Here is a 26,810-nt window from a genome sequence, read left to right on the forward strand (position 1 = left end):
GACGAACATCCCGGTTCATCCAAGGCTTCTGGTTGGGGTACATGGTGATCCGTTTCTGGGTGGTAACACTGTCTGTGGTTTTGGAGATGTAATCCAGTACAGATGAGGCGTACTGGTCCAGGTCTGTGTGGGTGAACATATTCCAGTCTGTGTTTTTAAATCTGTCCTGGAGCACTGCGTCTGTCCCCTCTGGCCACACTTTAATTGTCCTCACAGCAGGTTTCACACGTTGGATGAGTGGTGAATACCTAGGTGTGAGGAACAGGGAGAGATGGTCCGATTGTCCAATGTGGGGGAGGGGTGTGGCTTTGTAGGCTCCAGCCAGGTTGGAATACACATGGTCTAAAGTCTTGTCTCCTCTGGTGTGGCAGGAGACATGTTGGTGGAATCTGGGGAGGACTGTCTTTAAGTTGGTGTGGTTGAAGTCGCCAGCAACAATAAAAGCAGCCTCGGGGTGTTTATTCTGGTGTTTGTTGATGGCTGCAGAAAGTTCTTTCATGGCTAACCTAGCATTAGCGTCGGGGGGGATATACACGGCAGTGAGTATGATTGAAGTGAGTTCTCTGGGGAGATAATAAGGTCTGCATTTGACCATTAAAAACTCCGCATTAGGTGAGCAGTGACTCTCAGTAGTAGTGGAGTTCATGCACCAAGCATTGTTAATATAAATGCACAAACCTCCACCTCTGGTCTTGCCGGAGTCATCTGCTAGCCTGTCGGCTCGGTGTGTGTGGCGTCCTGCTAACTTGATAGCATTGTCCGGGCAGCTGTTGTTCAACCATGTTTCGGTGAAAAACATGACATTTGAGTCCATAATCCGTCTGTTGTTAGTGATGGAGAGCCGTATCTCATCCATTTTGTTTGCCAGAGAACGGACATTGGCAAGGAAAATACTGGGTAAAGGCAGCCGGTGTGGTGTTAGCTTTAGCTTAGCCCGTAGCCCTCCGTGCCTACCTCGCCTTTGTTTACGATCTCGGCGCCGTCTGCGTGCACTTCCGCCCGGCCGGGGAGAGTGGGCAGCCTCCGGTGTTCTGGAGATCTCTGGGATGAGTCGGAGATCAGCGATAAAACTGTTGGAGTTGTGAGTCCAGATGTCCAGAAGCTCTTGTCTGCTGTAGGTCAGCAACGCACAGCAATTCTGGACGAATAATCCGGTTAAAAGTTGCATTTAACCTGTGCGATTTTTTTATTATAAAAAGAAAAGGTTTTCCACATATGCAAAAAGTGCCCTTTTTTCCCCCTGGAGCACTTGCCCCCCAAAATGTCTGTGCACGCCACTGGCAGTACTATTAAAATAAGTACACAATGCACTACTGATGAGCAAACCATGTGGCCAAACACTTTAAGAGACAGACTGGGATCATACCATTATGTGAAAGAGGACGGAAATGTCCCATAGACAGCAAGGGTAGTGGTAGAGACCAGTACACAGAGAAATGGGAGCTGTACTGAAATGCAAGCGTGTCAGGAAAGAGTGAAAAGGCAAAATGAGCAGCATCTGGCTGCATTTCAGTGATATTGGAGACCACAAAGCTGAGTGCAACATTTATACAGGAGATATACAGAAGACGCTGAGAGTAGAACTGATAAAATTAGGAGATGGCTAAAGTGAGACCCATTTTTATTTCCACCCATTTTCCACTGTGGAGGACAAAAGGTTTCAAACTGGTCCAGGTCTTAAACCTCACGTGTTCTTCCTAATAGCAGTAAATGGATAGAAATAAGGCTTTTATGAAAACACTGAATAAAACTTGCTGCCTTTAAAAAGACTAAATGTACAGTTCAGTATTGAATACTACATAAAATAAACTATATATAAAGTGTGTCTGAATGGCAGAGATGCAGAAATATGTGCATGTAGCACAGAGCCACAGCTCAGTGTCTGAATGAGTCTCACAGACCTGAATGTGCTGTTGAAGCCATTTATAATTATAACGTAATTCTTTACTCGTTTGATCTGCTCCTTACCACAAGCCACCAGACGTAGAAGGTTTTGGACTTTTAACTATATTTTCTGAAGTTTTACAACTTTTCTTACTGTTAAAAACCTTGTTATGGCCATTCATGCTGTACAAAGTAATTAGACACTTGTGGTATCTACAGAAATGTCAGAATCTCAGCTAAAAGTTCACAAAACCATCTCAACAACCACCAAACAGCTAAAACAGCAGGTGAGCAGATCACACAAAAAAGATGTAAACACAAATCCCCCTGATCATCTGTTTTTTAAACATGAAGCTTAGTTTTGGACGTTCATTTACCGCTGGTTCAGTGAATTTTGGTTGGACAGTGATGAAACCTGCAGCCTCAGAATCTGTGAGAAGTCTGCTTTCAGCACGCAACAGTATTGTTGTGTTGTGTGCTGTGGATCCACCTCTGCAAACTCATCACTGTTTCACCATCATGTTTCTACTTAGACAATAACAAAGGAAGAAGTTCCCAGGAACTACTTCCTGTCTTGTTAACATAAGAGTATGTTGCCCTTCAAAACACCTCCACTTCTCCTCTTATTAGAGGACTGCCTTATTATTAATCTGCTAATTCTGTCAGTTGATGAAAGGAAAATGCTTGATCTCACCTGAGAGATTCCAGTGTACAGTGTGGACTCTTCAGTCCTTCAGACAGAAGCTTCACGCCTGAATCCTTCAGGTTAATGTTACTCAGGTCCAGCTGTCTCAGATTAGAGGTCTGAGAGCTGAGACCTGAGGCCAGAGCTTCACAGCTTCTCTCTGACAGGTCACAGTGACTCAGTCTGAAAAATAACAGATAAACAATTACAAAAATAAAACACTTATGTTGAAGTGTAGTGAGATACTATTATATTTAGCAATATTTAATCTTGTTTTGTCAGGAAACTGAGCACTGATGCAGAGCAACATGTGGAGAGAATCAGAGGAGAAGAAGTGAAGAGAGAACAGCAGTAAAACAACACTGAATTGTTCAGTGTGCTTTTGATATCAACAGAATGTGTCAAATTTCTTTGTTTTGTATTTGTTTTAGTAGAATTGATGGTTATCACTTAGATAACAACCACAGGCCAGGTCTAAATTGCACTTTGGTGACAGTTTGGACATGGACAATTTGTGCTCCATTGTATTCAGTATTGAACAAACTGAGTACCGATGACCACTTAATATTTTTGATATTTTATTTGAGTTGTTCCACCTGATCTGTGTTAACTAGAATAAACATTTAAAAGCTAAAGCTATGATCACATATGTACTTACCAGAGATGGGCAGTAACGCGTTACTGTAATCTGATTACTTTTTTCAAGTAACAAGTAAAGTAAGGGATTACTATTGCAAAATCGGTAATTAGATTACCGTTACTTTCCCGTAGGAACGCTGCATTACTGCGTTATTAAAACTGTGATTTTTTGCGAGAATGTCTCACGACAGTGACGAGTGCGCCGTCAGTGACAACAGCTGTGTGCAGATCAACAATGGATCACATATCGATTGTGGGAGACAGTATGAGCGTGCAGCGTTTAAAGCGTGGAAGTACTGACCTTACTTTGAGTTTGATTCCATAAAAAGTGACAAAAACATTAGCGTCCGCTGTGCGTGGGAAGAAAACTTTTTACAAGGAAAAAAAAAACCCTAAACTTCCAAGCAAGCTCAGAGTGCCCAACGACGTAATGGGAAATTCACAGAGAAACTCGCGGATTCTTCAACTGACCGCGGCACACCTGCACCAGGGTAAACCTCCGCCTACCCCACTCCTGCTTTACAGGTGAAAATAGAGCAACAGGACCGCTGAGTCTTTGACTTTATTTATTTTCTGCTGTGTTTTACTTGCATTTATTTGAAAGAGTGAGTGTAAACACAAAAATATTTTATTTTATGTGCTGGAATGTGCAGAAAATAGGTTTAAATGTTAAACTAATTTATTCAAGTCAGAGAATATTGCATATAATTAAATTTTTGCTTGATGCATAAAGTTAAAAGATTAAAACTGATAAAACAAGTAAAAAAAAGAGACTTTTCCATTTGATTACATTTTGTATGATGGATTATGTAGAAAAAGTAGAATTGGGCTGAAAGATCTATCGCTTTATCACCTCTTCAGGTTGTAAATCGTGTTTTTAAAAAGTAACTAAGTAACTAAGTAATTAATTACTTTTGAAAATAAGTAAAGTAACGGGATTACTTTTTTGGGGAAGTAATCAGTAATAAGATAAAGATAAGATAAGATAACCTTTATTAGTCCCACACATGGGAAATTTGTTTTGTCACAGCAGGAAGTGGACAGTGCAAAAGTTATGATGCAAAAATTAGAATACGATAAGAATAAATACAGTACACAACTGTACAGAATAGAATAAAATAAAATAATATACTATATACAGTAGAATAAAATAGAATAAAAATATACAATAAGATAAAAATAGAATACAAATGCTATATACACTGAGTAAAAATACAACGATGCCAGAAAAGATTATTGCACTTAGTATTATTGCATATGTATGGATGTGTGTGTTTGTTCAGTTAAAGTCTTTGTTGTGGAGTCTGACAGCAGTGGGGAGGAAAGACCTGCGAAATCTCTCCGTCCCACACCGTGGGTGCCGCAGTCTCCCACTGAAGGAGCTGCTCAGTGCTGTCACAGTCTGCTGCATGGGGTGGGAGATGTTGTCCAACAGGGATGACAGCTTAGCCGCCATTCTCCTGTCACTCACCACCTCCACTGGGTCCAGAGGGCATCCTAGGACAGAGCTGGTCCTTCGGATCACCCTGTTCAGTCTCTTCCTGTCCCCAGCAGAGATGCTGCCGCCCCAGCAGACCACACCATAAAAGATAGCAGAAGCCACCACAGAGTCATAGAAGGTCTTCAGGAGTGGGCCCTCCACTCCAAATGACCTGAGTCTCCGCAGCAGGTACAGCCTGCTCTGCCCTTTCCTGTAGAGGGCGTCTGAGTTATGAGTCCAGTCCAGTCTATTGTTCAGATGAACACCAAGGTACCTGTAGCTGTCCACAGCCTCAATGTCCATACCTTGGATGTTCAGTAGTTGCAGTGGAGAATGCTTGTGCCTGCGGAAGTCTACCACCAGCTCCTTGGTTTTACTGGCATTGATCTGGAGGTAGTTCAGCTGGCACCAGTCCACAAAGTCTTGAGTCAGTCCTCTGTACTCCTTTTTGTCCCCATCAGTGATGAGGCCGACTATTGCAGAGTCATCAGAGAACTTCTGCAGGAAGCACTGGGTGGAGTTGTGGGAGAAGTCTGCAGTGTAGATGGTGAAGAGGAACGGAGCCAGAACCGTTCCCTGTGGGGCCCCCGTACTGCAGACGACCCTGTCCGACACACAGCCCTGAGTCCTCACATACTGTGGTTGGTCGGTGAGGTAGTCCAGAATCCAGGTAGTGAGGTGATGGTCCACTCCAGAGTTCTCCAGCTTGTCCTTCAGAGCCGAGGGAAGAATGGTGTTGAAGGCACTGGAGAAATCAAAGAACATGATTCTCATAGTGCTTCCAGCGGTCTCCAGGTGAGCGAGGGAACGATGTAGGAGGTGAATGACGGCATCATCTGCTCCAATGCCAGGCTGGTAGGCAAACTGAAGTGGGTCTAGTGATGAGCTTGTTAGGCGCCGAAGCTGAGCCAGGACCAACCGCTCCAGGGTCTTCATCAGGTGGGATGTCAGAGCCACCGGCCTGTAGCTGTTGAGGTCCTTGGGGCGTGAAGTCTTTGGCACTGGAACAACACAGGAGGTTTTCCAGAGCTGTGGGACTCTTCCCAGCCTCAGGCTCAGGTTGAAGAGGTGCTCCATCACCCCACACAGTTGGTCCGCGCAGGACCTGACGACCCTCGAGCTGATGCCATCTGGGCCCGCTGCCTTCTTGCCATCCTCCTCAGTTCCCTCCTAACCTGGGTGGTTGAGAGAGACAGGCTGGAGCCTTGTGTTGAGTGTGTATTGGATGCTGTTGTTGGGGGTGGGGGGAGTGAGCAGGGTGAATAGAGGAGGTGTGAAGTGTCTGAGGTGGAACAGCAGCAGTGGGGGTGGGTGAGTCTGCAGCCGATGTTGCAGACTGCCTCATGGCTGAATCAAATCTGTTGAAGAAATGATTCAGTTCATTTGCCCATCTCACATCCCTCCCAGGCAGAGAGTTCTGCTGTTTGTGGCCCGAGATGGTTCTGAGGCCTCTCCAGACTTCACCAACGTTGTTTTGCTGAAGCTGGTTCTCCATCTTCTGCCTATAGCTGTCCTTCCCATTCCTTATCAGTCCCCTCAACTCTCTCTGCACCCTTTTCAACTCCTCTTTGTCTTTGGATTTGAAGGCCCCCCTCTTCTGCTTGAGGACAGCTTTAATTTCTGGGGTAATCCAAGGTTTGTTGTTGGAAAAACACCGTACAGTCCTGGTAGGTACGGTGTTATCCACACAGAAATTAATATAGTCAGTAATGCATGTAGTAAGGCTGTCGATGTCCTCTCCGTGGTCGTCACAGATCACCTCCCACACAGTCGACTCAAAACAATCCTTAAGAGCCTCCTCGCTCTCCTCCGACCATCTCTGCACTGTGCGGGTGGCTGGTAGATCCCTGCGCACTAAGGGCTCATACACAGGGACAAGGTGCACCAGGTTGTGGTCAGATTTGCCCAGTGGAGGGAGAGGTGATGAACTGTATGCCTCTTCTGCATTGGCATACAGTAAGTCCAGTGTTTTATTGTCTCTGGTTGGGCAGGTCACATACTGGGTGAAGGTGGGCAGTGTGGAGTCCAGTGAGGCATGATTGAAGTCCCCTGATATTATGAGAAGGGCTCTCGGTGATTGTGTTTGCAGTCTGCTGACCACAGAGTGGAGAGAGTCACAGGCTGCATCCGCGTTGGCCGAGGGGGGGACATATGCTGTTATTGCGATAACATGCGAGAACTCCCGGGGCAGAGAGTACGGACGCATGCTAACGGCTAACAGCTCAATGTCTCTGCTGCAGAGTTGTTCTTTCACAGTGATGTGCCCAGGGTTACACCATCTGTCGCTCACAAACACTGTCAGTCCCCCTCCTTTCCTCTTACCGCTCTCTCTCGTCCTGTCCGCTCGCAGCATCTGAAATCCCGGTAGTGTCACGCTCGTGTCCGGAGTTAGCGGTGTTAGCCACGACTCCGTTAGCATCATGATGCTACATTGTCGGTACTCCCTCTGTGACCAGGTTAGCAACGTGAGCTCATCCATCTTATTGGGCAAAGATCTTACGTTTCCAATGATTACAGAAGGAAGAGATGGTCGATAACGTCTCCTTCTCGGGCGACGGCGCTCCTTCCCAGCACGACACCCCCGTCTTTTCCTCCTCAGCTCGCTGGGAATGTCGGGTCTGTCCGCCGACAGTACCGCTGCAGGACGCAGCGCTAACAGCTGATCCTTACTGTAAACAAAGGATCCCTGCTCTGGGTCCCCAGACACGCGGGAAAAAAGTAGAAATAAACTAAGAAAAACGACCAGAACTAGCACAAAACGGTAGAACATGGTTGCAGAGTCTAATTACTGATACGTTAGTTATAAAAAATTACGAGAAGAAAAAGATAAGAAAGAAAGAAACTCAGAATGAGCAGAGCTGCTGTAACAGGCTGCCGCACACGGGGGGCGCCGGATAAGTGATGGATGGAGGGAATTTTACTTCAGCCACAGAAATCCTAAACAGGAAGGAGGAGCAGAGTTACAGTGGATCACTATCCAGCAGGGAAACAAGGTTTATTTCAATTTCTTGGCCATGAGTGAGATTTACTGAGTGGGCAAATTAGGGAGACGACACCATCAGATCCCGAGCCCTCCATGTGTTAATCAAGAGACGGCTGCTGTGCTACATCCATAAATAATGAATAAATTAGGAGCTAAAGTTGAAAGGACAGTTTATTTGTACCATCTTCACGTGAACACATTCAAGAACATCACAGATGAAGAAACATTAAAAACTTCCACACTACATAAAGCAAGAAAAATAGTTTTTCTTTCAGGTGGTTTCAGAAAAACAGAAACATCAAACATCTCCAAGACTCTCTTTGAAAGAACTAAAAACCTTTGTTCTCATGGTCCAATCATGAGTGAACTCCCCGATGAAGCCTTGTGTGCTAAAACATGTCAGAGTTTTAAAGGTTAAACATGAGTTTCCAAAACGTTTTGCTGGAGAACAATGAACTATTTGACTGAGTTTCAATCATTTACAGACGAGCAAAACCAGGACAGAGAAAAAAGGACAAAACTGACTCAGTAAAACAACAGAAAAGAAGATCCCATGTAGATCTGTATTATGTAGAAGTTCAGCCCAGCAACCAGTTCAGTTCAACACAAATGATTCTATCTGAACTCTGTGGAGCCTGATCTCAAGCTTTTTGAGTCTGACACAGAAACCAGAGGATCTTTCTGTGTCTTCAGATTCACTGTGATCCAGTGATGGGAGTGATTTCAGCCCTGAGTGATCACGCTGATGTTTGCACAGAGCAGACAATGAGGTGAATGTTTGGGCACATTGGTAACAGTGAAACAGTTTATTAGTAACGTGGGATCGTTTGTGTGCAGAGTATGAACTGAGATTCCTGAAGCTCTTGTCACACTGGTCACAGCTGTAGTTTCCTTCCATGTGTGTACGTTCATGAATGTTACGATTACCTGAATGTGAGAAGCTTCTCTCACAGTGTCTGCACTTGTGTGGTTTCTCCCCTGTGTGGACTCGTTTGTGTGATTTAAGCTCGCCTGCAGTGGTGAAGGATGACCCACACTGATCACAGAGGTGCTTTTTAACCCCACTGTGAATCAGTTCATGTTTTTTTAAATCACTTGGTGTGGTGAAGCTTCTCCCACATTCTTTGCAGTATTTCAGTTTGTCTCCAGTGTGTCTACGTTGATGTGTTTTAAGGGCAGCTTGCCGACTGAAAGTTTTTCCACAGAGGTCACAATGAAAGTCTTTCCCACCACCACAGTGATGACAGGGTTGAGAACTGGATCCATCTGTGTCGCTCTGCTTCTAAACAAAGACACAAAGACAGTGTAAGTCAGTCCTTCAACATTTGTATCCTGAACGTCGCCTGAAATAAAGAGCATCTCTGCAGACGTCCAACTACATTTGACTGTTTCAGTTAACACACTCAGTTTACTGGGCTGCAATAACTACAATACTACCACCATAATACTACAGTAATACTAAAATCATAACTGAAAGGAAAATCTGAATAATCACTCAGAGCTGCTTTTCCATGCAGTAGAATTGCTAACATGCTAACACAGTTTAATGAGCAGAGTTGTTCCAAACAGTCAGGCTAAAATGACAAGATAACAATATAAATACATACCTCACAGTAGCTGCACTTGTAGAGTCTCTTTCTGGTGTGGATCTGTTGGTGTCGTCTCAGGTGACGTGGAGTTTTAAAAGTCTTCTCACACAGGTCACATTGATAAGGTCTGTCCTCAGTGTGGGTAAATATGTGTTGTTGTAAGTGTGTGTGAGTTATAAACTCTTTGCCACACTGTTCACAGCAGTACACATCATGTCTGGTGTGAATGCGTAGGTGTTTATTTCGGCTCCCTCTCTGGCTGAAAGTTTTTCCACAGATGTCACAGCTGTATGGCTTAATTCCAGAGTGGGTAACTAGATGCCTCTGTAAGTGGCTACTGTGAGTAAAAGCTCTGCCACACTGATCACAGCTGTACGCTTTAACTCCACTGTGGATGAGTTGGTGTTGTTTTAGGGAACGCTTCAAGGAAAAAGACTTTCCACACAAGTCACAGCTGAACGGTCTCTCTCCAGTGTGGATGACCTGATGCTGTTTTAGTGAAGCCCTCACAGTAAACTCCATCCCACACTCGTCACAGCTGTATGCCTTAATTCCAGAGTGGGTAACTAGATGACTCTGTAAGTGGCTACTTTGAGTAAAAGCTCTGCCACACTGATCACAGCTGTATGCCTTAATTCCAGAGTGGGTAACTAGATGTTTCTGTAAGTTGCTACTGTCAGTAAAAGCTCTGCCACACTGATCACAGCTGTACGCTTTAACTCCACTGTGGATGAGTTGGTGTTTTTTTAGGGAACCCTTGAAGGAAAAAGACTTTCCACACAAGTCACAGCTGAACGGTCTCTCTCCAGTGTGGATGACCTGATGCTGTTTTAGTTTAGCCCTCACAGTAAAACCCTTCCCACACTCGTCACAGGTGTGTTTTTTCTCTCCCTTTCTTCTGTGAGGTTTGTCGGCCTCCTGAGAGCGCTGACTTCTGGCTCCATGTTGGTCCTGCAGTGACAGAGATACAAACAGAGGCAGTGAGTGAAATGCAGTCGTGGAACAAACTCAACCTTCAAACTCCATTAACAATAGTTTTAAACCTGAAGGTGGAGCGTGGCACCAAACACCTTAAAGGTCTCTTATCCCCACCTGCTGGTAGTTCTAACACATTACATCCAACCTGCTGTTAAAGATAATTCATGACTGTTCAAACACTAAAATCATGCCCATCCCTCCTGATTGTACACACACACACACACACAATTTTATAATTTAGATTATTTTGTTGTTTCCTATTACATATTTCTATAATTTGTATAGATTTATACAGAATTATTCAGTGATAATAAATCCTATGTTTGTTTATTCTAAAGGAACCCCGTTAGCTTCCACAACAGATGTTGCTCGTCTTCCGTCAAATACTCACATAAAATATTACACAATAAAGTGGATTCAAGATATCCACATAATTTCACTCTTACATCCACAGTGAGGTTTCACAATTGTTCAAATATAAGCAATCAATAATAATAATAATAATAATATCAATAACATTGAGGCACATTACACAAATTTCAAAAACAAATCATGTCTTACAATATTTACAACAACTAAAAGCTCTGTAAATCGGCTTTTAAGTGTTCATTGAAGTTTTGAATAATTCTCTAATTTTTTAAGGCAACTTATTCCACTTAAAAGTTGCTCTAAATGTAACAGTTTTACAAAACGTTACTTTTAACTCGAGCATTTACTAAATTGCAGCTTGTTGAAAACTGTGTAATATGATGATGTATTTCATCTGGATACTGCAGCTGAGCAGAATAAATGTGGTGTGTTTAACAGAATTGCTTTCTTTAGAACTACAAGTAAGCCATAGAATATTTTAGCCTGTACAGGAAGCCAAGAAAGGTTATTATGCATTTTATCAATATTAGTATAGTATGAACATCTTCACACTAATCTGGACGCCTTATTCTGGACTAACTGAAGTCTGTTAAGATCTGTCTTATTAGCTGCTGACCAAATGATTGAACAATACTCCAGATGAGACATTACTAGTGCATTAATGACATCTTTCATAATGAAGAAGTGATACACAAAGAGCATTTCATAGCCATAGCTATGCCTTGTCGGCAGAGTTATGTGACATTAGTGATGTTTGTACTTTCAGCGTTAACTTGGTTTTAAAGCCTTTAAAATATACGCCGTTCAATAGTCGACCTTAATCCTACAGAGAATGTGATGATTTTGTGGATAATTAAAGTCAGTCATATATCCACAAACACAACAAGCTGAAAGTCAGTGATGCTGCTCGGTTTGCAGTCCTGAACATCACGGCACAAGCAGGATTCACTGCACTGTTAATGTTAGCTGTGTTATATTGCTGCCTCTGTTCGGTGGTGTCGAGCCAAACGCACTTTAACGTGTGTTTGAACGAGCTGACGGTTCACTCGTTAAGCTGAAAGAAAGATGCTTTAATCACAGCAGTCACACATGTGTCCACTGCACCATCTGGAACTCTTCTTGTTTACACTCGTAATAACACAAACACTAAATCCTGCTTCTCTGGTGCTGTTGTGTAGCAGTGTGTACACCTGAGACTGTCACCTGTCTGTCTGTCCTGCACTCTCTCTCTGTTTCTTTCTCTCTGATTGTGGAATAAAAGTATGAACATGTGTTTATAAGTTACACTTGTGTTTGAATCCTGCAGCTTATCACACATTTGATTTCCATGTGTGACGACTGCAAGTGTCCAGAGTGAGGACAGACTGAGGGACCCACTGCTGCACATCATCTGTGAGGCTTTGCAGCCCTGATGATCCACCAGGACAAACTCAGCAGTGTGTGAGGAAGAGGAGGAGGAAGAGCCAGCAGCTGCTGACAGATGGAGGGAATAGACAGACTGTTCCCTGTTTGTGAAGGACTGCTAGGAAAGTTTAACATAACTGTCTGTGCTGAATCAGTCTTATTAGGTAATGTTCAAATAATGTGATCATCCCAGTGTTTTCAGTGTGGGAGAAAGTACTCAGGGCCTTCAAGTTACACACTATGAAAGGCAGCAACAAGTTTAATGTTCAGAAACCTAAAGTCTGTATCAGCAGCAGGATGGAGCTAAAAATAAATGTTGGTTTCAGTTCTTTGAAGCTTTGAGTGTTTTGGATCAGTAGCTGCTGTCTTTGTTGCATCATATTGCTGTAACTGTTTATATGCTTTATATATTCTGAGCTAAGTTGATCTATAGTGTTACATCATATTCTATAAGGATGTTATGTGTTTGTAGACTTTCTGCCCAGTTTGACCCATTTAGCAGAAGTCAGCCTGTTTAAGGCTCTGATATCTATTCTGTGTGACTTAAAGCAGTTATGACATGGTCTGATTTTCTCACCCAATAAAGGAATATTTCATATATCAGTCTACTCTTCATTCTATCAGACACAGTTATCACAGCTCCTACATTTGCTTTTTACACATATATGTAAGCATTGAGCCACATTTAGTACCAACATATTACAAGAACAATATTTGTCTCTTATATATGATACATCTGTATACACACTGTCACAGATACTTATCTGTGAGTGAAGTGATTAATATGATAACTATAATATTGGCCATATTATATTTACACTGACTTTAGTCTCATGAACAACATCAGCTAATTGTTATTTACAGCTAATCTTAAACGACTGTTCAGCACAGAAATGAAGCCCAACAATCATGTTTCACAGTCCTGTGGTCTCAGCCTCAGATACTCATCAAATCACACAGAGCTCATGTAGAAACAAATGAACTAAATATGTTCTCCTTCATTTCTGTCAAACAAAGCTGTATGAAACGTTTCCAGCTGTTAGTATCATGGTTGCTAGGCAACCTGGGCAGCGCGACGGAGGCTAGACGTCCCATTTCACGAGCCTACGAGCCTCGCACTTCGGCCTTAGCGGTCTTTGAGTACGCGGCCCTTGAGGACTTTAAAGCTGCAGAACCTGAATCGGGATACAGCCATGATGATCTCCAGCCTCGTGCTCGCCAACATTCTCACCTGAGTTAAGAAGACGATCACTGAAATGGTCTCAGCAGGTCCTTTGATGACAGCAATGTAATGCAGTGGTAAGGCTTTTTGGGGATTAAGTTCGTTTTCATGGCAAAGAAGGACGATGCAGTTCATCTGATCACTCCTCATAACATTCTGGAGTGCAGGCAAAATGCTATTATAAAAACTTAAGCAGCAACTTCTCCAGGTTCCAATATTTATGCAATTCTCAAACCTTTTGGCCACGACTGTATAACCTCTTCTGAAGTTTAGTGGATATTATACATGGTTATGCTCAGGATGTGTCGGCCAGTTTCCACTGGAAACGCCTTTTGGTTAAACTGTCAGCGAGGAATTTGCATTTGCACTGTTACATTTTTATATAACTTTAATGCACATAAACAACAGCTGCTTGTTTCAGTGAAAATACATTGATGGGTTTTTAATAAAGTTGTTGTGGAGATTAATTTGTTATCATATGTTACCTTATATATGAGATCAAAGTAGTTGCATTATAATATGGTATGTAGTTTTAGTTTGCATTAGACCTCTGACTTAGAAGAGTGTGAAAATCATTAGATCTGTTGGATTGACCTGTATTATGTTGAATGTCTTACATTGTTTCAAAGGAGTTGTTAGGATAATGGATGTTATTTTAATCTCACTGATATCATTTACATGCACTGTTATTAGTTCATTATTACTTCATTAGTCTGCATCAGTTTTATCAGCAATATATCATTGTATCATTCATCATATCATTCTTAGTAAATCGGCTACAAGGTAATTCTCCACCAGCTTACTTTCTCTCTGCTTAAACTGTTGCAACATCACCACTCCACTCGAGCTGGACTGTTACATTCAGTTATGCACGTAGTCAGGCCTCACTAACGTGCACATATATACAGACTTATGAAAGACACGCACGTTCCCTCACATAAACACTTATTAACAAAGGGAGGTCGTCTCAGGACATCCTCTCTAGTGGACTCACAGTTTCACAAAATGCACAACAGATCACACACTTGTTTTTCTCTAAAAGTACCATCTGATGTCTATATAAGGAAGACTTTTGGGATTGTGGGGACTTGATATCATTTCCAGTAAGGTCTGTGTGACGTCATCATGAATAATATAAAAGATATGGAGAGCCGCCGCCCGGCGGAGATCTGTGGCTGTACGCTTGTCTTCCCATGCTTCTGTCTTAGAAGTGTGTAATAAAGATCACTATTCTGGCATCTACTGAGACCATGCAGTCGTTTGTCTTCTCCTCAAAACTCGAATCATGACATTCTTGGTGCCGAAACACCGGTTTGAGGGGGAGACTAATAATGGACCTTGGCTGACGGTCTAGTGGTGTCAGACGGACGGCCAGGAGCTCGACTGAGTGATGGGCCCCGAAATAGGAGAGGTAAGCACCGCCTGTTGAGTGATGTCCAAAGGTGCTGAATTGGAAATTGAGTTAAATTAAATGTTCACTCAGTGGGGCTTCTGGTCTGTCCGGGGTGATTTTGGGGTAATTAGTGTTAAAGGCAGGGAATAGTGAACTGAGTAAATGTATTGCTGTTTATTTTGAGAGTGAACTGTTGAGTTAAGAGGTTATGTGTTTAAGTCTATACGGTTTAAAAGGTTTAAATGTGGGTTGACTGGGAATGCCAGCCAGTCAATCGGTAGTGTAGGGGATTTGATCCAATCGATTAGCAGAGACGCGGTCTTGGGCTTCAGATAAATGAAACTGGATGGCAGGGGTCCAACAGTGAGGCTTTTAAAACAAGTAAATTCGTTTAGGACTGAGAGCGCGGCTCTCTAAGAATGCAGTTGTCCAGCAGGTGGCGCTGACCCCTAATCGCAGACGCGTGGTTAGGTTCTAGCCTGGAGTGACCTTCCACGGAGATTCGGACGCCCGTTAACAGGTCAGGTAATCTACGAGTGATTGCCTTCTACTGCATTGATTGATTGACAGAGTCGGACTCGGCTGTATCCTGTTAACATTGGGGCTTGGGAACTTTAAGTAAAGCCAAAAGCGTGATCTGGGATAGTTCACGCGGCTGGTGGAGGTCCCGGTTTTTCCTGGTGGGGAAGCAGTTATAAATTACTAGGACTTAGGAATCTGACCGTTTCCAAGGCGGCGTACTTGAAACGTGTAATTGATCAGTAAGGGCGCGGCCCTGGGCTTAGAGGCTTTTTAAATTACTCAAAAGTTTAGGAACACCGCTAGAGACATAAACGAGATAAGTGGTTCTGGCATGCGGTGTGTTTATGTCTATACGGGCCCGTATATAAATAGAATGTAAATTACTTGTGTGCGTGTGTGTGAATAAAGTGTAAATTAGTGTATAAACTGTCATCTTGTTAAATCTGAAACTGCCTGTTGAAAAAAGGAAAACTCTTTTCTCTTTTCTGTTCTCCCTCTGAGAAGGGATTTTGTGTGTGTATGTGTGCTGGAGGGATAAAAAAAAAAAAAAAAAAAAGAGAAGAGTAGAGAAACTCTCTGTGTTGGAGGAAAAAAGGTTGGGGCTGTGTGTGTGTGACAGGAAGTGTGCATGCCCATATAAGAGTTAAGCTCTAGGCAGGAAAAAAGGAAAAGTGTCTCTCTCTCTCTCTCTCTCTGTCTCAAGCAGCTGCAAGAAGGGGGGCCTGTAACCCTGCATTGAGTGTGTGTATGTGCACAGAGAGAGAAGGAGAGAAAGGGGGGCCAGCGTGCGTCCATTTAATAATATTAAAGGAAAAAGTGCAAAACTGTTTTTTCTCTGTTTCTTTGGGGGTTGAATGGGCTTGAGGCCATGGAGACTTTAAGGAAAGAAATGAAATGATATTAATTGTATGTTTTAGTGTGTTAATACAGGTTACAGATAAATAAAGGTGGACTTCTCTCAACCTGGAATTTTGAGTACGGCGCCAAAACCAGTAGAGTAGTATAATTGGGAGAAAACAGGCCAGATTTTGGCTTAAAATTTTACAGCTTGACCTGGCACTTGTCCCTATCCTGAGAAGAAGTACAAAAGGACAATTAATCTCCTGATGAAGACCAATAGAACATCGTGAACTTGAGAAGAATTTACAAGCAGCCGAAAATAGTGCAACTGAACTGTTAACCAAACTGACATGCACTCTGAGTTACAGGCTGGACAGTTGAACGGTGGGAAAGCACTGGACACTGATTGTCAGATTTGCCATGCTTGGAGTAATCGTGAAAGAGACGATTGAAAGCATCAACAGAGAAGAAGAAACCACGTGATGGAAATGCACGGTGGACTGTAGGCTGGCTGGGATTTAATCCAGAAGGAAATACTGAAGAGAAACGGAGAGGTCACGGACTGTGCTGGAGAATTCTGGACCACAAAAGGACACTGAGAGAAGAGGACGGGAACCAGTGGAGAGGTGAAGCTTGACTGCGAAAATACAGGGTATAATTAGATTGAAATGAAAGCCTGAACTCATGATGGTGTTTAGAGATGTCCACTAGAAAACTAAAAGAGGTAAACTGAAGAAGATAAAATAAAGAAAGAAAATAACTGACAATTAAATGAGTGAATGGAAAACACACATACACAAAGTGTTACATGTGAAATTATACTCTTATAAAGAATCAGAAGTGAGATAGTTTTGAATGAAGAAATCAGTGAAACGATGCATGAATTCACTCTGAATATAACATATAGAGGCAATGAAGAAAGCAGCTTACACTCACTGAACATTAACAAAAACATATAGGAGAAGCAACGAAGACCTGCTTACACTTATGAACTTGACATAAGCTGGTATTTCTGGCCAGAGGGGGAAACGGGTAGCTTAAGTACTCATGATGATAATAAAATGTCTCAGTTATGTTTTTTCAGGTGGAAAATAAACAGACCTGGATCAATTCTCCACGTGCAGCGGTCGGGAGGAAAAACCTATAGGTTAACTTGACTGGATATGTTAAGGCAAGTTTCTGGTTGAATTGTTCACAGCGCCATGTCTCGATGAAACCTGACAAGTGGGCCCTAACTTCTGGCTGAGGACCAGGAATGCTGTTAATAAGGTGGGAACTGTTAAGGTTCACAATTGAGGAAGGAGAGTACAAACCACCCTTGGTCCAGAAGCTCTTGGTCAAACAATGATTTTAATGAACACACGTGTGGGAAGACACTCTGTACGCAGACAGCCAGTAGTCCTCGACTTAATCAAAGCATAAACAGATATTTTATAGCATCAGGGTTTGATTTACTGACGCCCCTTCATGCGTCACAGATACATTTTATACATAGATCAGATCAACACCACAATGGCTTTTCACCCAGAAGATCATCTTCTATTTTCATGGCTGGTACTTTCCGTTCTTATCTTAAAGTGAATTGTTCCTCTTTCTTGTCGAGACAACAAGGACGGTTCCTCTTTTACCGAGACACTTTTGCAGTTACAACCAGACATGACTAATCTCTCCTCTAAATAAATTTAACTCATGTGTGTGTGTCACGACCTCACATGCTCTTTCTCAATTCACCTGTTGCACTTCTGACCTTTCACCAGACCAGAGGCTCACTGAGACTATGTGTATGTCTTCTACTAAATAAATGTTTTAACCAAGAACTTCTACTTAAAAGCTTAATATAAAATGATCTGATATATAAGTGTTTTGTAAGCATGTATTGCAATTCCTTCTATGGCTCCAAGTCACTTGCACAATAGATTGTCCGAACATCGCGCCGAACAAAGCTTCCGACCCCCAATTAATTGACCGAGCTCCAACTCTTTAATAAGCACAGATATGCATTGTGTATAAAATAGTCATAACTGCTTAAGGCCTTCTTAAAGCTATCTGTTACATTGTTAAAGCCTCGTCTTAGCCTGCTGCTCAAAATAACTTCCACTTCTGCAAAACTCTCCAAGCCTGTTTCCTGTCCTGTTACTTTTAGCCTTTCTGAAAGACACACTGTTCAACCCCTGAATGCAATATAAACTCCAGATTATATTATTAATGCAATGGTAATGATGACAATTATTTAACAATAGCAGTAAAATAATTTCCCTGCTCCACAGAACTTAAAATTTGGGTTAGCAAATTGGGGGAAGAAAACTGACGGCTCAAGTGGAGAAATGTGTAGGAGTCTGACAGACTGCAAGAGCAACACATGCAAATTCACATATATAAGCAGAAAATGCATTAACCTCATAAGGACAAGCATAACGATTAATGCATAAACATTAATTAAACCTGGCTAAGAACACAAACATACACAAGGAAGAAACAGCTTACATACGTGTGCACGTACAAGCAGGGTTAAAGCAGCGACACTTAACATACACCTGTTTTTAAAAGGATATTGTTTATCCACTACTGACAAATAAACTCTCTGGGGTGCAGAACAACAACTTAATTTGGAAAGAAAAAGACATTGGTCTGATGATTAAGTGAGGACACGACAAATTTAGTGGTTAAAAGGGTCGAATTGGGACATGTTTTTGTTGATTGTTTAAGACAAATGACTACTGAATGATAGAAAATTCCTTTTTAGGTTTCTAAACAGGATCTTAAGAATTTTAACACGTACCTGTGTTGTCCTGCCAACTTGGGGGGTTATGAGTTGATTATAGGGTGAGAAAAAACAAAAAGGGGGGAGAGGAGGCCCCGTTGTTTCTCCCCTCTCCGAATAACACAGCCAACACAACATCATTTTCCTGTTCGCCTGTTTTTGTTTTTTCTTTATGAAAAGCCGAGGCTGACCTGGACTCCTACCCTCCCCTCTACCATCGTTGCCCTTTCCGCTACCATCTTTGACCCACAACAACGACCGGAAAATGTCAACAGTGCTGCAGGAATGCGATCTCATGCAGCAGAGACGGAGAGCACTAAACCTAAAGCCCGTTTCACTACACGGGGGAAATTCCCAGACTGCGTCAGCTGACAGAGCTGTGACGAGACGCACATGGAGCTAGGAGGAAAAGGGAGGGTGAGCAAAAGAATGCTGACCTCTGAGAAGAACCGAACAGCAGAGCTGCAGAAGGCCGTGGAGCAAAGTAAGGACAACATAAATAGACTCTGATCTGACGTGGAAGGAAAAGACTGAGGTTTTTGCCCTCAGTAAGAGCTTAAGGTATCAGAAGCAGAAACTGAGCATGGCTCCAGAGGAGCTGGCTGCTAATTGAACCCATCAGTCAGACTTGGAGTCCCACATACAGGACTTGAAATCAGGCGGCAGCTACAGAAGCAAAAGGGTCAAGTTACAAGGAGAAGATGCAGGCAGCTGCAACAACGGATGCAAACAGACCCAAAGAGGAGGGCAGGACCCCAGGGCATGCTTCAGGCCGCTGGTTTACCCAAACAACAGAACAGGAAGGTGATGAACAAAACACACACTTCTGCATGCGCCGACTTGGAAAAAGAGAAACACACACATGAACACTTATGCACTCGTTGAGTGAGTGAAAATTGATACACACCCATGCACCAAAATCAAAATGTTGATTCAATTCACTAAGAAGTGACACACAATGCTCCAGCTGCTGCAATGAAGAATGCTTTATTGACAAAGGCTCAATGCTGCACACAACAAATCCAAATACAGAATCTGTTACAATAATAATAAGCCCAGAGGGCATTTGTGTGGTTTGGGGAGCAGGGTCCAGAGCAGTTTGGTTATGAAAACGATGCCCGTGCGAGATATCTGGGGCTTAAGGCCTCGACTCAATTGTTTACTGTACACTAAAAAAAGAGAAGAAGAGAAAGCTCTGTTGTTGAACACGATTGCCTGAGGTATTAAAGATCTGTACTAAATTCTGGTTTCCAGTGTGAGAAAAGTCACGCAGTGCCAGTCTTAGAGCTAGGTTGAGTGATGATTCTAAATTAGTGTAAGTAAATCATTGTAGACCCGTTCAAGTTTCATGATAACTAGGATCTAGACTTTGTTGAACCCTAGGCAATTTGAACAGGTAAAATCTGAGTGACCAAGTAGCAGTTGAATGAAAGTTATTGAATGAGTGTTGGGGTAAACTGCCAGAGTTAAGAGCACTAAAACATTTCAAGAGCTCAAATTACATAATATGGAAATGGTTCTATTTTGTTGCACGAAAGCAAAATATATAGGTTTATGAATATGAAAAGGTTGAGGTGGTGTTGATTTGACTCTGTGTAGGTTTAGGTTGGTATTTTTACTGATAGGAGGAATATTCAGTGACAAGTCCTAAGACCCGGGCGTCTGCATTTTTGTTTTTGTTATCTTTCATTTTATTTTGTTCTATATTTTGAACAGTGCACTGATTTTGGTTTGTGAATCTTTTCTTTAAGCAGATCTGCACATCGGAAATTACAAGCATTACACGTCGGCGAGAAAATTGTTGTAAGTGAGTATTCTCCGCATTGAAATGGGTTCTGGAGGAAACACTTATGGGGACAATTAGAAACGAGAGTCCCTGTCTAAAAAAGGATTCAGCGAGGTAATCCGATCTCAAGTTCTTGTTTTTCTTTTTGAAATGAGCTCATTTTGCTGAGGGCGGAAATCTAAATGCGGCGATGGTTTCCACTATCAGCAAAGAAAGAAAGAATGGATGGAAATAAAAACAAACGGACTGACTGGTAAAAGATGACAAGACTTGACCATGACTCAAGGTTAACCTCCACCTAGATAGGATAAAAGGGTGGATGAATTTATGTGTTTCTTTCTACAGGAGCAGAAGGAGGACAGCGACATCTGAGGTTGCATGACAATTTAACTTTAACTTTCTGTGTATGTGAAATTGTGTGTACACACTTGCGCAGCGTTAACACTCTCTTTTTAAGTTGACAAGTGGTTGATGCTTGCCAATAAGTTTTTTATTACAGGATTTCTGGGCTGATGTGTGAAGAAACGGTGTTTTAGGTTAGGAGTTGGTGATGCCATTACACTGTATTCTTGGGAGGGTGTTGGATAAGACACATCCTGTCTTGAAAACTGTGATGTTTTTTACAGGAAATCTTTTATAGCATCTCTGGGAGGTAGATGGCTGACCGCGGTCAATGTGCTGCTAATGTTTGCTTTGCTTTGTTAAGAATGCATGAGGAGAAAACAGACAAGTGACATGAAAACAAAGAATAATAATAAAACAAATAACAAATTTGGGGACAGTTTGACATAGAGCTCACTAACTGGCCAATTAGGGGGCTCTTGGAGTAACATTGCCCAAAGGGTGAATAAAACAAATTGCGGCAATAATAGTGATTTAATGATTGGAGAAAACCGGAACATGATACTTGTCTGTTGTGCTGAATCTCTTATTACTCTTATGATTTGCAGGTGGTTGTAAATAAGCTGTTTGATTTAACAGGTTTGCTTTTTAGCTGAATTGGGAGTTAAAGGAGCTTAACAGGTAACTGCTGACTAATGTTTTACACAGGGTTACAGGTTGGCGGGAGAGTGTTTTAGAGAGGATGTGTAGTGTTCTTGTGCAGTTTGCAGTGGGGAGATTGCAAAATACAACTAGAACAATTAATTGAGACTAATTAAAACTAACCTGACACTGAGGAGGTTCTATATAAGGAAGAATTAAAACAGGTATAAAGTGCATTTGATCTTTAATTGCAGGTGTGACCATGAAGATTTTTGGTACGTATTGCAGGTTGTTGCTCATTATAGAATTGTGCTCAGGTTCATAAAGGCAAAAGCTATATAGGGGGTCTATGATTTGGTTTGTGTTTTAATAATTTAGGTATGGCAAAATTAAAGGTTTTTAGACAATTTACGGGACCAGTGAGAAGCATAATTAGATGATCAGAAACTGAGTACTACACTTAAGTTGGAATTAAGAATGCCCAATTTGTTTGAGGTTTGTTGTTCACTTGTACACACATTGCAAATGTGCTTATAAGGAGCTGGCACTTAGTCTGTGAAGGTCAAAAGCTTCATCCGACAACGGATCGGATTGATATATTGGAGCTATTGACTTCACGTGCAGAGGGTTAAATGCATGCACGCTTACACACATAAGCATGGCATAGGATTGGAATAAACAAAGTCAACAACATTAGGTTAGGAGAGCCAGCGAGGGAGAGGTGTTGGCTTTCTGTCTCTTGCAGAGAAAGGAACAGACACCAGACGGGGACACGGAGTTAGGAGGACCCCTAACAGCAGAGACAGATGTAGGAACTGCCGAGATAGCAACTGGGGTCAAGTGTCATGGCCTTGGGGCTCCTTGAGAGGATGGATCCCATAACCACAGCAATAACCAGGAAGGGGTTGGCGAAAACTAGGAACACAAGAGACCGACGAGGTTCGAGAGGCTCTTGGCAAAAAGGGGGACACGGCGGTGATAACGGACAACAAACACACAGATCTTTGTTTGAAAGTGGGGCAGAATAATCCCCAGATCTGTGTAACGACTAAAGGGTGGTCTAACCCCGGAAGTCGAAGAAAGAAGCTGAGAATCACCCGACTGGAAGATACTGGTAGCTGCACCAATAAAATAAAGGTTAAAAGCCCGTTAGACAGAGGGGCTATTCTAAGTACATTTGAAGGGTATAAGTGGTAAAAAGGGGGTGGAAAACCGGAGCACCAAAATAAAGCTGTGGGAGAATTGGGGACTGATGGGAGTGTCATCTGTAACTGCTGTCATGGGTGTAAATCTAATTTTGTTTGCATCTGAACTGCGTAAACGCAGAGGTCATCCCCCATACGGTCCACCCGTTAAAGGGGGACAGAGGGTCTCGGGACCAAGGAGATGTGGACGTTGCAACATTAGAGTGTATGATGTAAGGAATCTCTTTGAGATAAGAGATTAAAGGGGGAAATGTGGAGATTAATTTGTTATCATATGTTACCTTATATATGAGATCAAAGTAGTTGCATTATAATATGGTATGTAGTTTTAGTTTGCATTAGACCTCTGACTTAGAAGAGTGTGAAAATCATTAGATCTGTTGGATTGACCTGTATTATGTTGAATGTCTTACATTGTTTCAAAGGAGTTGTTAGGATAATGGATGTTATTTTAATCTCACTGATATCATTTACATGCACTGTTATTAGTTCATTATTACTTCATTAGTCTGCATCAGTTTTATCAGCAATATATCATTGTATCATTCATCATATCATTCTTAGTAAATCGGCTACAAGGTAATTCTCCACCAGCTTACTTTCTCTCTGCTTAAACTGTTGCAACATCACCACTCCACTCGAGCTGGACTGTTACATTCAGTTATGCACGTAGTCAGGCCTCACTAACGTGCACATATATACAGACTTATGAAAGACACGCACGTTCCCTCACATACACACTTATTAACAAAGGGAGGTCGTCTCAGGACATCCTCTCTAGTGGACTCACAGTTTCACAAAATGCACAACAGATCACACACTTGTTTTTCTCTAAAAGTACCATCTGATGTCTATATAAGGAAGACTTTTGGGTTTGTGGGGACTTGATATCATTTCCAGTAAGGTCTGTGTGACGTCATCATGAATAATATAAAAGATATGGAGAGCCGCCGCCCGGCGGAGATCTGTGGCTGTACGCTTGTCTTCCCATGCTTCTGTCTTAGAAGTGTGTAATAAAGATCACTATTCTGGCATCTACTGAGACCATGCAGTCGTTTGTCTTCTCCTCAAAACTCGAATCATGACATTGTGGAGCTGTAAAGTATTTTGTCTGGTGTCAATTCTATCGTCAGCTACATCGTTATGGCAAATGTTCAAATGTATATGGTGATAAATATCTTTGGTCATATGGTCCTGCTCTGTCTGTCACCTTCTGTGTTGAGCTCATTGTTTCCTCTGTAGTGGCTGAGCTGAGTCCAAGTAGCTGAAAATGTTCCTCTGCTGCTCCGTCAGACTCTCCTCCTCCTGCTGATCAGCTGGGACACAAAACAGATCTTTGTTAGGCTCCACACTGCACTGAAGAGTCAAAGTGTCTCATATGTTCATCTGACAAGTAAAAGAACACATTTTTGTTTCCCGAGGTGGGCAACTTGTTGGAAACAACACAAAAGGTTTGAGCACTGATACCTGCCATTGCTGGCTTTGAAAGATGCAACGCCAGCAATGTGGATTGTCAAGACTCAAACCAATCATCAAGCAAAGACAACAGGGATCATTTGTTTCTGTTTATTTAGCATTCACAGCATTTGTAGTTGCGTTCTGTGCAGGGGAAGTCCACGCACACTGTGTGGTACCGCCATCCGCAGAAGGTGCATTCAACCTCTGTAAGAGAAACGAGGTTGTCTGAGACTGAAATGATATTGACTAAAGAAGTGGTGATTTGTAAAACTTCACATTTTGATCCGGGACGTACTCTGCATGAAAACAAGCGCTCACTCTTCCTGCTCAACAAATGACAAGGGCGGAGCCTTATACCACGTGATACAGAAGCTGTGCCGTGTGATGCTAAAATTAGCAGGGAAAAAACCACGGAGAGCACGTCAGGGATGACGAGAAAGTGACAGGAGAAAATCCGTCCCGGTCAACCACCCAAACATCAATAACGGGAACCTTATACAGCGCTTCCCTATACACGTCGAACTCCCGCAGGCACAAAGACATCACGGAGGCTATCACTTATCACCTGACCAAAGATATGGCTCCATCAACACTGTGCAAAACGAGGGATTTAGGAAAACGATCAACACCCTAGACAAACGCTACACAGTGCCGTCCCGCAACTATTTTTCTATTGTTGCACTACCTGCTCTGTACACGCAGCGTCGAGCAACGGTGGAGACGGAATTTCAAGCAGGACAACATTTTGCTGCAACAACAAAACGTGAGACATTTGTTGTTTTATGTTTATTTATTGTTATGAGAGAATCATGATCTCAATTCTAAGCCAAAAAATCGTGATTCTCATTTTATGCAAAATCGTGCAGCCCTAACATTAACACAAAACTATTGTTTCACCAGAGAAACACACATGAAGAGAGAGAGACAATAACAGCTACCAAACAGTCGTCATAATTCGTCACACAATGAGAAAAGGACAAATCAACAAGTAACAATGACTAATTAATATTAAAATCTGTAACATAATGTATTGTTTGGAGTTTAGTCTGATTGGTTCAGGATGACCTGCCATTATCCAATCACACGTCTGCTTACCTGCATCTTTTCTCTTTTTTCTAACCTGAGCACCTGATGGCTTTGAACTTTTGTTGTCCATCTTCCATTGGTTTGAATTTTGCGCTCCAGTACAAACACAAATCCCCCAACCCGAGGATCAGCACAATTAACCTAACAGACCTACACCTTAGTTCACAGATTCACTTTGTCTAAGGTTGATTTCTGGGATTTCACACAACCCAGGATTCAGATCGTGAATCCATGATGGGCTTGGATTTACATCATTATAAATGAAATGTGCTCTACTTGGAAGCAGCCGGCCCCGCCCCTTTTGACGGCTTGTGTGAGACTTTAAATCATCAAACTGTAAATTATAAATTAAATTGTTATTGATCCTTTACCCCGAGTCCTAAAGTGTAGATTTATTTTCTTACTCTTCTTATATTTATTGTTTGTTTACTTGCACCGCTGTAACTGCAGCCTCGTCGTCTCGTCTCTCTATATGCTGGACTGTCTGTAGCGGAGATGACAATAAAGTTTACTTTGACTTCAGCAGCGCGCAGGCGCACCGAGGGCTCTCGCGCTCACTTTATAGAATGTAGAAAAAACATGGGTGCAGATTATAAGTCTGTATCATAATATCTGTTTGTTGTTTTTATTTTGTTTTGCGAGTTGGTTATTAGATGCCGCTCCAGCCAGCCAGAGACTCCCCGCCACCCCGCCCTCTCCTCCCTGTGCCGCCAGCAGCAGGCGCACCTCGCAAACGGAGGGCGCCCTTACTCCCAGCAAATGGCTGATAGAAAACCGATCGGTGCCTACGAATTTCCCAATATGCGCTGGCATGACGTCGGGGAAGCATGGGTACGACCGATTATTTTATTTTTTTCTTGCCCGTGATGCCCCCCCACCACGATGCATTCTATTGGTTTGCACACTTACACACACCCAGCTGTGGTTTCCTGTTTTGCTGGACTCTGGAGAGCCCCGCCTTTAACGCTCTTCTCTCACAGAGAGCAACAGAAAACTTGGAAAAACTCCAGATTGACTGAACTCAGTTCAAAGTTACCTTGACACCTTTAGATGTGAGACGTAGTGATGGTCCGCTTGAAGCTGACGCTCCGGTGCGTGTGTCAGAAAGATCAACGCGCTGCTTCAGAAGCACCGTGTCGAGGCTTGATTTGTTTGGCCAGAGTCACGTGATCAGTGACGTCTGAAGCTTCGTTTAGAACGTACCTTTTTTTAAATCGAACTTTATTGAAACACAATGAGTATACAACATACAAACAGATGAAGTTTACAAAAGAACAGAACATGAACATACAGAACCAGGAGTAAAAAAATTATGATATGAGTAGGCGAAAAAAATCAACATATAAATATTGTTCTGAGAGGCTTTTTGTTGGTTGAGTCTGAAATTGATTGTATGTACAATTCATATCCTTATAAAAAGGCAGAAATATGGTGTTTTATTAATAAACTTACATTTATGGATATAAAATAGCTAAAAGTATTAACAATTTTTAATAAAAAAACATTTATCATTCTTCCTGGGGAACTTAAAGAAACAGAATA

General features: G+C 42.3%; 1 protein-coding gene across 1 annotated transcript; it reads right to left on the reverse strand.

The window, feature by feature from the left end:
- Positions 1 to 924: 924 nt before the first annotated feature.
- On the reverse strand, positions 925 to 26,402 carry LOC146672567 (uncharacterized). Its single transcript, XM_085400881.1, has 6 exons — positions 26,305 to 26,402; positions 23,935 to 24,040; positions 9,279 to 10,211; positions 2,579 to 2,727; positions 1,367 to 1,533; positions 925 to 1,112 (listed from the first exon to the last, which is right to left on the reverse strand). Exons 2-6 carry the CDS (start codon positions 23,950 to 23,952, stop codon positions 925 to 927), a joined length of 1,455 nt encoding a protein of 484 aa, XP_085257007.1. The 5' UTR covers positions 23,953 to 24,040; positions 26,305 to 26,402.
- Positions 26,403 to 26,810: the final 408 nt, after the last annotated feature.

Source organism: Rhamphochromis longiceps, linkage group LG3 (genome assembly GCF_057381845.1).
Source record: "Rhamphochromis longiceps isolate RC_006_pf linkage group LG3, R_longiceps_female_GT1.1, whole genome shotgun sequence".
Lineage (NCBI taxonomy): Eukaryota > Metazoa > Chordata > Actinopteri > Cichliformes > Cichlidae > Rhamphochromis > Rhamphochromis longiceps.